At 42.3% G+C, this 14,819-nt stretch overlaps 1 protein-coding gene across 2 annotated transcripts; it reads right to left on the bottom strand.

The window, feature by feature from the left end:
* Positions 1-6,978: 6,978 nt before the first annotated feature.
* Positions 6,979-11,092, bottom strand: asb8 (ankyrin repeat and SOCS box containing 8). Of its 2 annotated transcripts, none has more exons than XM_061257989.1 (4): positions 10,717-10,927; positions 9,815-10,032; positions 8,687-8,791; positions 6,979-7,623 (listed from the first exon to the last, which is right to left on the bottom strand). In XM_061257989.1, exons 2-4 carry the CDS (start codon positions 9,941-9,943, stop codon positions 7,030-7,032), a joined length of 828 nt encoding a protein of 275 aa, XP_061113973.1. In that variant the 5' UTR covers positions 9,944-10,032; positions 10,717-10,927; the 3' UTR covers positions 6,979-7,029. The 2 variants fall into 2 exon arrangements, with proteins under 2 accessions (XP_061113973.1, XP_061113972.1); XM_061257988.1 differs by lacking the exon at positions 10,717-10,927 and adding an exon at positions 10,965-11,092 and having other exon boundaries at positions 6,980-7,623.
* Positions 11,093-14,819: the final 3,727 nt, after the last annotated feature.

Below are 14,819 nucleotides of genomic sequence, written 5' to 3'. Positions count from 1 at the left end.
TCTCCCACAGCTCTCTCCTCTTTTGGAATCTGACACTCCCCTTCTGCTAAATCTCGCGTGATGTCCTAACGTCAGCATTGACAGCCTCCTTCGTCTCGCGAGGATGCATTTAAAATGGGGCGTAGATAATTGAAATGACAATACGGACTGTACACTGGAATTTGACCCGTTTACCGAAATAAATACAATTGCAAATAAAAACTGTATTTTTCAATCTATCCACTTGCCATTTGAAAATTACAATACGTTAATCTCTTCCAAGTAAATGTTGTGATATGCTCGTGAAACTTAAATACGCAACTACAATGTCATGTAGGACAACTACATCTCATGCCAGGGCATGTATAGAGATAGACTATATGGAATTATTTGAATAAGCCTGAGTGGATGAATGGGAGCACAAAAAAGCTTGAAAGAAAGAACATATGAGGTCACTCTCATTGTATTTAGAGAAAGCTGCAAACTCCAAATAAGTATTCAAATAATGCTTGTCCATCATTTGGAGGAAATTATTCATGAAGTGTCTCTGGAAACACAGTTTTACTGTGCAAGCTGGAGCCCATTTCCTTGCTTTACACCACAAATCCCTGAATTCCCCATTACCAACCATCATATAGCCGTGTCGTCAAGCATGTAAAATATATTTCACATTGCACATAAAAACATACATTACAAACTGAAATATAAAAATAACACAAAAAAAACTGAAAGTGAACTATCCCTTCAGGATGAAAGTATTATTCAAATAGGAAATAATGGAAAAATAAAAAAGAAGCAACAGCATTTCACAATAGCCAACATTATTTTGGCCCAAACCAAAAATGACAATAATTATGTTTTGGATACCAGAGTTATTGTATCTAAATATAACATTTACAAGAGTGGAAAAAGTGATTCAGTTCAGGACAAAGTCTGAGTGCAACAAAGTGCGATAGTAGTGTGGCAAGTCCTGTACACAAGTGGGTCTTCAGGATGTCAGTGTACAGTATATTTTGCAGTTTTGCTTTTGAAAGCAGAAGAAATTGACAGTGGAGTAGATCCGTGGTCCAAAGCACTGGTACTGGAGTACAACTGTCAATATCAAGAGCTGCTGATATTTTCTGTTTTTAAGCAGTGTCTTTTAACATATAAGGCTTGGTTAACCCTCTTTCAGAAACATATATTCATTTTACAAAAAAATAATATATCCATATTCATATAAGCACATCCAATCAGTTCTGGAAAAAAACAAAACATTTTTTGACTGCTGTGGAAAATGATTCCATTTGAAAGCTATTGCACTTGTACAGATATATGGTCAACAGTTCTACAGTTGAAATTAGTGAAATTCCAAATGCTGAAAACTGGTTACTGAAATTTAAGTCATTTGTGGATGAGTTGTGGACGAAGGCCTCTATTCAATAAGCATTTGTCCTTAACATTGTGCATGATGTGCTCTCATTCAAATAAAATTTATTCACTGATTTCTCAATAACAACGTGCTGTAAAATTAACCCAGAGGCAGATTCTACATATCCCAAATATAACTGCTAGTGTTCCTGAAAAACTGAATTAAGGAAATCCAACATACGCCAGTGCACTGGTGTCATGCCATTTCCAGTCTGTTTTACTATACCGTTTTAGAACCCCGATCTATATCGCTAAAAGCATCAACAAATACTAACCGAGTGGGACCAGTTTTTTGACCATCAATAAAGCTTTTTCACATTGAAAGGGACGTCCATACCAATAACTATAATGACAAAACCGTTGTAACACAAGCGAATGGTGGACTCCACACCACAACTAACGAGTGATTTTTTTTCCAGCTGCATGAACGATAAATCACTGACAGCCAATCAAAATCCATCCGACTTTACAGGGCGTCAGATTCAAAATGACAAGATGACTGATGATAGCCTATTTACATAACAATATAGTTCATTAGTGTGGATGCTCACATCCTTATCGATATAGTTATCATTATAGATATTGGTGTGGATGGGTCTTATACCTTCATTCTTTATATAAATAAATAAAAACTATATTTGATATTATATAATATTTTTCTCAATGGCTTTTTTGTAGCAATATTGTTTCAATGCGTTTGTATTCTGTAATTGCTTCTCTAAGCTATTTTCCATTGTGAAGTACAAATGTGATGAAGCACGCACACAGGAACTTCCATGGAGAATTCGAACGAACAAGAGTCTAAAGCGTATTTAAAATTTGGTTTGATATATTGTTAAATATTACACTCCTTTCTCCTTTTTTCTTAAAATTGCTAACGACTATCTTTCAAAATAAATGAGCACTCAATGTGATCCTGGTAATTGCTTTGTTTCGAATGGAACTCTGGTTTTTGGAGTTAGAAAACTAACCTTTGTGACTACCAGTCACCACAGATGTCGCCAAATCCACCATTTACACCATTTGATGTGATGAACACATGAACAATCAACCAATTAAACTAACCAATGAACCATGCATGTGAATTTGCAAACACTTTGTCATGTTTCACTGGGCAGTTCAAAACACTTCATGCTCCAAGTAATTACTGGTGTGGCTCTTATAGCACTCTATAACATCCGCTTACACAAGGCACCAGTGGCGAAGAGCTTTCAGGCTGACAAAACCCATAAATATTGAATTATGAGCAGATAAGCATTGCCTACTAAAAGCCTTGATCTTATTTTTTGGACAGAGAAAATGACAGAGGAAAAATGAAACCACATTCGCCATGCCCATCCAATAATAATCTCACTTCGTTTTTTTTAAAACAGATTTCTCCAAGTACTGAATAATTGCAATCAGATAGTGCTTAGCCCGTTTCACAGAGCCTGGTCAGCAGAAACATTACTTGTACCGTACACCTACCAGTTATGAAAATTAATAACATACTCCATCCACTGCGTCATTATTATTAGGTGCATGTAAAATAATTGTGGCTCTACTCACTTTACCTATTATTAGTTAGGCAGGTAACCTGACAGAGAAGAAGTCAGTTGCTCATTTCATCCCTTGCAGCACTGTAAATCGGCAGATTCCAATGCACTTCCCTACTTTGCCATACTGACCATTTAAAATTAACAGCTAAAATAGCTTATTATTGTTGACTGCTCTGTCGGCTCGCTTGCTTTGTTTCCCGTTTAGTCGTTCCTGTTTCAGCATCCTGAGCTCGGGAGGAAGCCGTGTCTTTAATTATGTATCCAGAGCACTGGATGAGGCCTTGCATAACTGCTGGCCGCACTCCAAACACAGGCATGTGGGGAGAGAGAGGGAAGGACAGAGAGCAGCTCTAACATTTCTTTTTTACAGGAGTTGGCGCAATGCAATAAACAAGCTCCAAGACTACCACCCCCAAAGACAAACACACATTAAAAGGAGGCTCCTCCAGAGCAGCTTGGTCAACCCAAGATGAGGACGTCTTCATCGGGCAGAATTACCCAGAGGTACAAGGCAAAGGGAGCCGGGACGGCGTGGAGGGAGGGGGGTTGTTCAGCATTGCCCGAATTTCCTTCCTGGTGGCCACCAAGCTTTATTCTTTTCTTCCTTGCCTCGGAATGGGAAGTCATGTGCTAAAATAACCCACAAAGAATATCTGAAAACAATTTCCGCATTTCAACAAAGAGGGAAAAACTGAACTGACACCTCTCTCACCTCGGGTAAAGCGGTACAGTGCGCACTCGCGTCGCAAAACAACGGCCTCTTCGCAGCCCTCTCCATTCCTCATTTTCGCAAGGAACCGAGTTACGGTCAAGGCAGCCTGATGTACGACACCAGAAAATCAATTATGCAGTAATGCACATTATAATTTGTCAGGCATGCCTGTATCACGTTCCTCACTCACTGAGGGACGCTTAAGCGATCCATGGAAGAAACACTTTTGAGAATGGCTGTATCATATTTCATATCCTGTGCATCCTCCTGTCGAACAGCCAACACTCTGACAGTTTATACAGAGGAGGAATCCCCTCCCCGAGTCCTTCAGAAACGGCTGTGGAAAGGTTATCAGTCGCCATCAGGTAATTTGTCCAAAGGTTTAAGTTTCCTTTTCTAGTTCAGGTGAAACCTATAAGATAACCTTTTAAATGTTCATTTACGTTATTCTAGCTACAAGCAATAAAAAAAATAAAAGATAAACTGGTTAATAGATCTTCAAAACCACGACTGTACAAAAAGGAGGTAAAAATCTCAAATGAGGGGCATATATTAAAAAATCACTATGTTGAAGTACGTTTTCACTCATTTTTGCATTCACCAGTGACTGATACACGTCAGATTCTTCAGGATTAGACTGAACACCAGAGGCAGACCAGTCATTCTGAAGCGACAGGCGGACAGATCTTGATGTCCTTCCAGGATACAGGGAACAGGTAGGAACCCGAGTGTGTGGGCTTTCTTCCGGAGAGCTTGTGGGCACGTCTTTTAACAGGCTTGGGGAAAACACATGGCTCAGAATATGTAAGCAAAGCATGCATTTCGACCTTTACAGGGCAGTCATTTCTTTAGTTCCCTCAAATTTGGAAAATTTCAATTACGGCAAACTGGTGTAGGAGTGTAGGGCCAGCCGACGTGTCCTAGGATGCACATGCAGCCAGTCAGCCTATGCTGCAGCTGTAAAGCACTCACAATGCACTGGAGGACTACACTTCCCGCACAGCCAGCTTGGGCAGACCAGGAAAGGCTGATCAAACAGCCAAGTTGCCAGGTGGTGAGGTTGCCCTGCTGACTAAAACACCTCATCCCTGGGTGGCCCTATTGCCAATTACATGCTGCCCAACAGGACCACTGGTGAATCAGAATTTGACAGAATTTAATTCTGGACTGTGAGATACACTTTCTTGGTGAAGTGCTGTATTACATTTTCACAGGGCAAACCATCCTTAGCCTGGAAACTTACCATACTCCTAAGCCAGTGGTTCATGGTATGTCCTCACCTGAACTTAGAAGGATAGCTTTACCCCTGTACCCATTTTTGACAGTACTACAACACAGGGCACACTTTACAAGCAAAATACAGAGGTTCAGCGTGCTTCCCTGCACACAGCACTGAAGTGTCATAAGCTGAGGACCCCTGCTGGAGTAAAGCTAGTACTGCAGGGGGTGAAACAACCAACCAGGGGCTGCTGGAGAAGGAACAGCCAATCGCACGGAGGGTTAGTTACTCAGCATTGCCAATCTGATTTATTCAGCTAATTTCATCCAAACATAACAGAAACCTTCCAATTCACACAAATAAAACCCGGCCAAGACACAAGACTCTTAAGAGCACAGCAGGAAAAATTCACTTTACTGATTTTAAGTAGTCAAGGAGTTACGGGGGGGGGGGGGGGGGGGGCACTTCTGACAAGATGCACAGTAGGCATAGAGATTTTTCTAGATGTAGATCCATTATTGTTACAATCACAAACCCCCCCAATAAACAAGATTACGGTTAAGGACAAACAATGACAGCATATTAAAGAAAGACATTCACAAAAAGCGCTAAATAAGGATGTTAAAAGCAAATTCTTTTTTTATAACACATTACCAAGTTGAGTTAAGCCATACCATCCACTCTGCCTGTCACTAGTCATGTTTTCTGCTTAATATGCGAAATATTTCAGAAATGCCACAGCCCAAATGAGGCTTTTGAATAGAGCGATTTGCAGGGGGCTGCAGAGATTAATCCTTTCTCCATGTGTCTTTCATTCTTTTTCAGCCGGGAGGATTCAACCAGATTTTTCCAGTCCCACAGTCGACAAACTGTGCTCAAAAATGCTCAAGACGGAACTCGGATAGACACACACACGTGCCTCAAAACGTAAAACACCACTTTTTCCTTTCAAACAATGAAATCCTTTTAAAATGATAAGCTCGTTTAAACTTGGCGTGCGTCGCAACCGTCCTCCCATTCCTTGTCAAACTCGCCGTCGGGAAACGTTTTCCAGCCAAAAACACATGTGACGTAAGCACGAGTTATCATTTTTTTGTACAATGTTTAAGTCAATACTTCACAAATGAAAGAGAGCTTTTCTTCCTCCTGCTGCAAAAGAAAAGGCCGTCGTTCCAGCTTCGAGCTGGCGGATAAATGCCACCTCCTGAGGCATTCAACCGGCTGTGTTGTGTGGACAGTTTACCCAGAGTTCCTGCTTTACACTTATGCCACAATAAAATCAATCAACTTTCCACAGAAACCTCAACCTGGAGTCAGCCAGGATGAAGAGAGGGGGACAAGGCCAGAATATGAAGTGTGTGCACACACTGATTTTCCTTACCGGACCTGGGTCAAATATGTACTTACATATAACAATTACAGTCAAATATCTTTCCATAACGTATTTTAGATTAATTTAGTATAAATTCAACAAATAGCATCTTTGAATACTAACGCATCCGTTTAAAAATGATCAGAATGTCAGTGAACATAATTGAAATGGAATGCATTTAAAAATTTTGAAACGTGGCACTTACAAGTGAAAATATTTGATTTGAAGTAGTAATTGATCGTAAGATCTTGGGTTAATTAAGTCTTGGCTTAATTACAGCATTGGTGGACAGTGCTTAATCTTTGGCCAAATTTGTATAATTCAACAGGAATACAAGTCATATTCACATTTTTCTAATTATCACAGAAATAGACATCCAATCATCCAAACTAAATCAGTAAACAGACCTTTAAAGGAAAACGGGTCATATTTCAAGGCTCTTGTGTTGATGAACATTTTCTTCATTTCTGTATGGATTTTCATTTAAGCCTTTCATCAGTGACAAGGGCCGATATTTTTGACATAGCATTGCAAGGTATATTTCAAAAGCATGCTGGTACTTAAAAGTATTTTAAGGACATATTTTAAAATAAAGTTTGAAATATTTCAAATACAAAGTACTCCTATGGGATTAGTATGCCGAAACATAAAAACTGCATTTTAAATAAAAAATATTTAAGTACTAACCCAGGCCTGTCCCATACGTCACTTTCAACTGTTTTCCACCCCCCCCCCCCCCCTCCCCCCTCTCTCAATCCCCTAAATGCTCGTGCTCGTGCTCCCCCCGGCCCCGGGCCCCTCAGTGCCTCAGCAGGACGTACTCCTGCACGGATTCGGGCAGCGGCAGCTCCTTGACGGCGGTGGGGAGGAAGCGGGTGCCCAGGCCGGTGCGGACGGAGCAGCGGGCCAGCGAGCGCAGTGAGGGCGGGCGGCGGCCCAGCAGCGGGGGGTCCCGGGCCAGCTCGGGGGGGGCGGGGGTCCCGGCGGCGCGGCACAGCAGCCGCAGGCACTCCTCCTCCCGCTCGCCGCCCAGGCCCCGGGCCAGCAGGGCGGCCAGCCGCGACACGGGCGTCTGGCCCTTCAGGTTGGAGACGCGCGCCTGAGCGCCGAAGTCCAGCAGCACGCGCACGCTCTCCAGGTTGCCCTTCATGGCGGCCCAGCTCAGCGGCGTGTCGCGGTTGTAGTCGCGCGCGTCGGGCTGGGCCCCGCCCTCCAGCAGGGCGCGGGCGCACTCGGGGTTGTCCTTGAAGGCGGCCCAGTGCAGCGGCGTGTCCTTGTTTCCGTCCAGAGCGTCGGGCAGCGCTCCGTACTCCAGCAGCAGCTCCACACAGCCCTCGTCCTTCTCCGCCGCGTAGTGCAGCGCCGTGCGGTTATAGCCGTCCACCGCGTTCACCTGCGCGGCACAGGGGGGAGATCAGGGGAGAGAGCACTGCTTTCAGAGAGACCGCTGAGCTGAGGGACTCCAGAACTGGTCACATGACACTGTCAAAGTTAAACTGCATCAACATCACACTGCCAGAGTAAAACGTACACAAATCATACTGTTAGATTAAAACTGTGGTGACATCATAATCAGAAAGTATGGTGAAATTTTACCATTACAACTCCTCAGGTGAGGGATTATGTTGGTGTGCAATATTCAGAGTTGCCTTCCACATAAAAATAGAGAATGTGCATGTGGTCCGGAACACTGGAGAACAGTAGGAATGGGTTGACATATTCCGCTCAGCGCAACAAAACATAACTGTCTCGGCTAAAATAACCAGGTGGCTGCCACTGACAGGAGACCAATTACGCTCCATGTTTGGACTGTTGGAACAATGCCTGGGGGCGGGTCATGACTGTTAGACAGCGTCTGGGGGCAGAGCTGTGAATGCTGAAACAGTGCAGTAAAACAGCCTTCAAATGAAGTAGATTCAAGATTTCAGTTATTACTTTTTCTCCACAAAAAGTTTGTGGGGGCAGTAAGGCGTGCGCTGGGGCAATAAGGCGTGCGCTGGGGTAGTAAGGCGTGCGCTGGGGCAGTAAGGTCTGTGATGGGGCAGTAAGGTGTGTGAAGGGGCAGTAAGGTCTGTGATGGGGCAGTAAGGCGTGCGCTGGGGCAGTAAGGTCTGTGATGGGGCAGTAAGGAGTGTTCTGGGACAGTAAGGTGTGTGCTTGGGCAGTAAGGTGTGTGATGGGGCAGTAAGGTGTGTGATGGTGGGGGTGTGATGGGGCAGTAAGGTGTGTGATGGTGGGGGTGTGCTGGGGCAGTAAGGTGTGTGATGGGGCAGTAAGGCGTGTGATGGTGGGGGTGTGATGGGGCAGTAAGGTGTGTGATGGTGGGGGTGTGCTGGGGCAGTAAGGTGTGTGATGGGGATGTGCTGGGGCAGTAAGGTGTGTGATAGGGCAGTAAGGTGTGTGCTGGGGCAGTAAGGTCTGTGATGGTGGGGATGTGCTCGCTGGCTGTGCCATACCTCCGCTCCCTTCTCCAGCAGCAGTTCCACACAGTCGGCATCAGCCACCATGCAGGCACAGTGCAGAGGCTTCAGCGTGCCGTGCATTCGGTTAACGTCTGCTCCCTGGAACAAGGAGAGAGGGGGTCATGACCTAGAAATGGTATTCGGACAGTAGTTCTGCATTTGTTTCTACCCTGACAGCAAAGCTGTTGTTTTTTAAATGGTGATAAAGATGAATAACCCCAGACCACTCCTGTATTTATAAAGCCCTCACAGAAGCAGAGCCTCCATCAGAGGGATCCTCACATGCAAAAAGAGACATGCTTCAAAAAACTGAACTAAACAAAACAAAACAAAACTAATCAAACAGGGTTCATATTCTGGAGCCCACATTAAAGAGTGAAAAGGAGACCTAAAACAGCCCACCCTTCAGGGAGGAACAGGAACAACACAACCTTTGTTGCTCTTGTAGTTGTCACGAGAGGCCGTGCCTCAGCATTGTGACCAAAAGTAAAGGTCAGGAGGAACAAGCTGCCGTCAACTAACATAAGACTGCAAATAAAAAAATTAACTATGCCTTTAGCATGATGCTAATGTGAGCCCAGAGCTAATTCAAAACCCTCCTGCTGTTTGGCCTACATCCTTAACAGATGTGGGTTGTAGGAAGTGTGTACTCACGGTGTCTAAATAAGAAATGCGGAGTTGTCCAGCTTTTTAAAAGAGAGCCTAAAGGTAAAAGAACAGTCTGACTGTTCTCTGCCACACTGAACAAATGACTAAGCTATGCTATGACACATTATTACTATTACCGAAATTCCAGACAAAATTATGTGATTACGCCATTATAAGCACAAATTCAACTACACATCAACAAATATCTATTTCACTCCATAATATATTCAATGTAGGTTAAAAAATAGACTACAATTACGTGCAGTTCAATGCCAATTAAAGAAGATCTAAGCAATAAAGAGGACCAGGGATCGGAAACCAGTGATATTATTGCAGATCCCAGTGATCTTAACACAGACTGATTGGCTGATGAAATTCAAAGTGCTCATTATAAAACTCAATCGAGGCTCTGTAATGATTCGGATCACCATGACAAACCATTACAACCACGTTAACTGTTTGGATTCAGCCTACCCTGCGGATGAGATCCTCCACATTGTCGTGCGGGAAGGAGCGGATGAAGGCGATGGTGCGAATCAGCCGCTCGGAGAGCGAATATTTACTCTGAATGCTCTGCATTATGTACCACATAGTAGAACTCATGTGGGCCGGAGTACCATACCACCCGAGCCTGGGTGTCAGCGGGTCGAACAGACACCACGAGCAGAGACCGGAACCTCAATCCCAAACAGCTGCCGAGACAGAAATTCACACAACGTGTTAAACAATGGTTTTGTCGCTTAACCGTATTGACAGCAACATACAACGCCACAAATAACTTTACTAGGGTGTAGGAACATCCATTAATGCATATATATATGGGGGAAATGCAACAACCAAAATTTGTACCGCAGTGACCGCTACATCAAAATAATACAGTAAAAACAATAACACACCAGTAGGGGGCAGTTCAAAACCACTGTCGTACATAGAGCCATCTCGTGCACCAACAAATTGTTCACACATCTACGAGTAGCGTTACTGATACATAAAAAAAGAAAGAAAAGACGGCTAAAAATCTCTCTCTAAACATCACTGAAACCGATATGGCGGATACAAGTTAACGTTAGCCTATAGCTGATACTAGCCAGCTATCCTACTAGCAGCTAGCTAGCAATCTGGCTAACTTCACAGCATGTTTAGCCAATTTAGCATTTAGTCAACCGACTAAAAAATAAAAATACAAGCGAACAGATGTGCAACTTATACACGTGTCAACATAGGCTAATTTGTTTTAGGTAACTTAGGTAAGTTCTAACGTTAATTTAGCTGTATTTTCCTGATGTAAACAGAGTTAATGGTAGCCACCTAACGCTAGACTAGGACAAAATAATTAACGTTAGCAATTTAGTCAGTCTGGCAAATCTAACATTTACCTTCTATATCGGCTTACAACGCGATCAGTCAATTATCAGCAAAGTTATACACTACAAAAAATGACAAAGTCGACCCTGGATACAGATAACCGGTTAGCAAGGTAATCTAGCTAGTCTAGGCTAGCTACGAATTAGCAGTCGAACTGACCAATACATTTCCGGAACTCGCATCGAATTACAGTAAGATAACCGGTTTCAGATAACGAATTGTTCGTTTTTGGTAGAAGATCGAAAGGATGAGAACATACCGACGGACGCCCCAGGGTTTAAGGCGGTAGCTCCTCTTTCGAGGTATGTCAACAACAAACACTCAAGGGACAAAACCAAAATTACATTTCCAATATGGCGTCCTAGTTTCTTCTTCTGTGGTGTAAAGAAACTTCCAGGTCGCTGGGCCAATCCTGACACTGTTACATTTATTGATTTCAATAGTTTTAAGTCGCTCGGAACCTCACCTATATACACGAAGAGACATACACTCCCAAAAAAGGCAAAATATTTATTCATAAGTAGTCTATTTTACACCACTTTCCGGTCATGTTTAGACGGCGTTTATTGTGAATGGTCCTCCTGAACTTTGAGCACCTTCCTATATTGGATATTGGAACATAAGTCCATCAACAGACTGGTCCGTCAGTGCACGTTTTTATTTCCGATGTGGAACTTAAAGCAACTATTTCGGCACGTTCCCTTCATCGGTCGACATCTGTGACATGTCTGATTGCTTTAACTGTTAATCATAATCATAATCACTGGAAGCACTCGCCGATTCATGACGTACATTATGATTTCACAATAACAGGCGGCAGTACTTCACGAACACTGGAAGTACTGCAGCCACCAGTGTTCCTTGTTGGGCATACCTGCCGTGATGTATACACGCATTAAAAACGGACAACCAAAGGCACTCAAACGCAGGCACACAAACAATTTTAACTCTAAAACATGTTATACAATATCTGCCATTCAAACTTATATCATCGCAGAGCATTTAAAAAATATATAATATATAGAGTACTGTGCAGAAGTCTTAGGCACCCTAGACTTTATTATATATATGTTTATTATTTTGTGTGTTAGTATAAAAGAACACATTTGAGGTTTCCAAATATTCATTTTCCGAAAGATTCAATTTTACAGAGACATTTTTGTATTTAATTTAACATATTACAGTAAGCAATTGACTACTTTTTACATAACTTGATCAAGGCTGTCTGAGATCAGAAGCAAGGCGCCAACCAAAGTCTGCAGAAGAACTGTGGCAAGTTCTCCAACATGCTTGGAACAACCTTCCTGCTGATTGTCTTATAGAACTGCAGGACCGCGTTGGCTATCTCAGACAAGTGATGCAGTTTCAACGCCAAAGGGTGGTCACAAAAAATATTGATTTGATTCAGTTAACTATTCTGCCAAATTACAAAATGTAATGTAAAATTTATAGTACGTTGATTTAGGACCTTTCACTGAATTATTTTTGAAAGAATCGTATCTGTACAGAATGTTATACAGGTGCCTAAGACTTTTGCACAGTACTGTATATAATTGAACAAGAGGTCAGGTCTATATAAAGGTACAAGAATGCTTCTTTACGCTATGATGGTCCCACTACTTGTTATTCACCAACCAGTGGTTGCACCCCCCCCCCCCCCCCCTGGTGGAGAGAAAATAGAACAGGGGGAGGGACAATGGCAAAGAGGCATCTCCAAACCATGTCAAAAAATACCAAAGACTCTTGCCAAAGTTACGAGTATGTATGATAATTAACAAAGAACGTACAGTTCACACTGTACAAGTTACACTGTAACCGAGAAGTCTGCAGGCTCGTTTACTTGATTGGGCTAAGGTTACATTTGGCAACAGCTGGTGCTCTGTTCAGGTTGTTATCCTTTTAGGTCCAAGCAGTTTTGCACGTTCATTCTTCACATGCCAGAAATCCCTTGCCAAATATAGTAACCACTCTGTGCTTCCCGGCCATATTCTGATACACAGCAGATACCCCCTGGAAATATCAGGGTTCAAAAGCATAGTACAGGTTTACCAATTAGTAAAAAGAGCATTACATTTGAATTCACATTCCACAGGCCTTTGAATAATCATGTACACTATATAATATTGTAAATGTTACAAATTTAGTGTGAAAGCCAACAAATACGAACTTTGTAACAAAGCTCTGAACTGGCGCCCGTGAATAAATATAAATGGCCTGTTTCTGGTATGCAATGCCAACATTAATTAATCTTCCACGTGGGCAAAATCACTTTCAAAATTTAGGAGAATATTCTTTACCTTGTGAAAACCATTGCCCCATCACTGACAGACTGCCGTCTGGCCCTGGTACAGGCCAGTGTGACCAATCGGCAACGTTGTGTTCCCATTCTAAATGGCTTAGACAGGACATGGCCTCATGAGATTCAGAAATGAGACCCTGTTATGACTTCATTCATTTCACTGTTTGAGTCTTTGCCCCAAACAGCCTGAATACCCAGGACATGCACTAGGAAAACTGGTTTTCCTATAACCCAAGCAAAGCCACCAAGTGAGCAGGACTCCACCAGTGCCCTGTCCAGGGTTCCTACAGGTCCAACTGGTTGAAGAACTGGTCTAGAAATATCAAACAAGGAGGACGGCATTTGACAGATTATGTCATTTTGACCTAGGTACTATGCCCCAATCTCTACTAGACATGACAAGCAAGACATAGTGGACATAATTTTTAGTGACTAATATGGAATATGGTTTGTAACATTTGGTGCAATCACACAACACAGTAAAATGGGACACAGGAACACTTTAAGGCTAAAACAAGATCATTGTACTTTATTTTTTCCCCCCCAAACAGATTTTATTCAGACATCTAGAATTCAGTGTCTCAAACACTTCAGCTGTCCACTGTTCCTCACACCCCTCCCACTTAACCCCCCGAAGGCCCCCCTCCCACCCCCCAAAAAAAAGCCCAAAATAAATCACTGTACAGATAACCCAAAACAGAGGGGGAAAAAAAAAAAAAAAAAAAAAAAAAAAAGAAAAAAACTAAATTTTAAGCAAGCCTGTCAACATCGATTTCTTCAACTTACACTTCTAAAATGATTTTTCACATTACGTAAGATTAAAAAAAGAACACAAGTTAGTGCATTTCATTTCATTACACAAGACCACTAGCTGCTCTTAGTAATTAATTAATGAAAAGAATGACAAAATTGAAAGAAAAAAACAAAGAAAAAAAAAAACATCCCCAGTGATTCATTACTTATTTAACTGCATGGCTGTAACCCAGGCAACACATCAAGTATATGCTTAACTGAAGTCTCAAACCATATATAAATATGCTATTTCACACAATGCTTTCCCACTGTCATTCCACTCACTAAGAGGGGCATTGCCAGCCTGACGGCCTTGGGAAAATAAAATAAAAAAGAAGCGTCGCACATTGGATTAAAATAAATAGATTTAAAAAGCAAGAGCAAATAAATCAAATTGTAGTCCAGACCCTTTTCCTCATAGCTAGTTGCTAGTCAGTCTAGTATTCTAAATACAGCACCAACGACACACCAAGCTTGTCGTCTCGCCCCCTACAGGAGTGGAGGGAAAAAAACAAAACAAAAAAAAAACAGTAATAACCCAAGATGTTAGAAATGTCCTCAGTGTCCGTGGGGATTACATGATAACATCAGAAGACAGACAGTTTTGGAAGGGCAGGTAGGCCAATGTGAACTGAAAAAATGTTCACTGGTTCTCACTTTCAAATTTCCTAATCAACATCGTTTTCTCAACAGTTAAGGTCCCTAGTGCAATCAGCTACTTTTGCCCATGGAGTCTACCGTTAGTCAGCACTGGACAATTTTATCAGACGGTACACTGCAAATCAGCGATAGAGGCCCTTAGGAACTCCGATGCAAAATAAAACTAAAGCTTTGCATTCAATGCAAATTCACCTAAAATCTTCTTCACTGAACAAACCTTACACACAATATCCTTTCCAAAAAGCCCATCAGCTTCAAACACACAAAGTATTGGTTTTCTTTTGCATCAGAGGATAAAAATGAAAGTGCCTTCTTCACAAGAGCTAGTTTAGTAAACGGAAAGCATGATGACACTGCCTCCCT

This window comes from Conger conger, chromosome 10 (assembly GCF_963514075.1).
Source record: "Conger conger chromosome 10, fConCon1.1, whole genome shotgun sequence".
Classification (NCBI taxonomy): Eukaryota; Metazoa; Chordata; class Actinopteri; order Anguilliformes; family Congridae; genus Conger; species Conger conger.
This window is presented reverse-complemented; position numbering and strand designations above follow the sequence as displayed.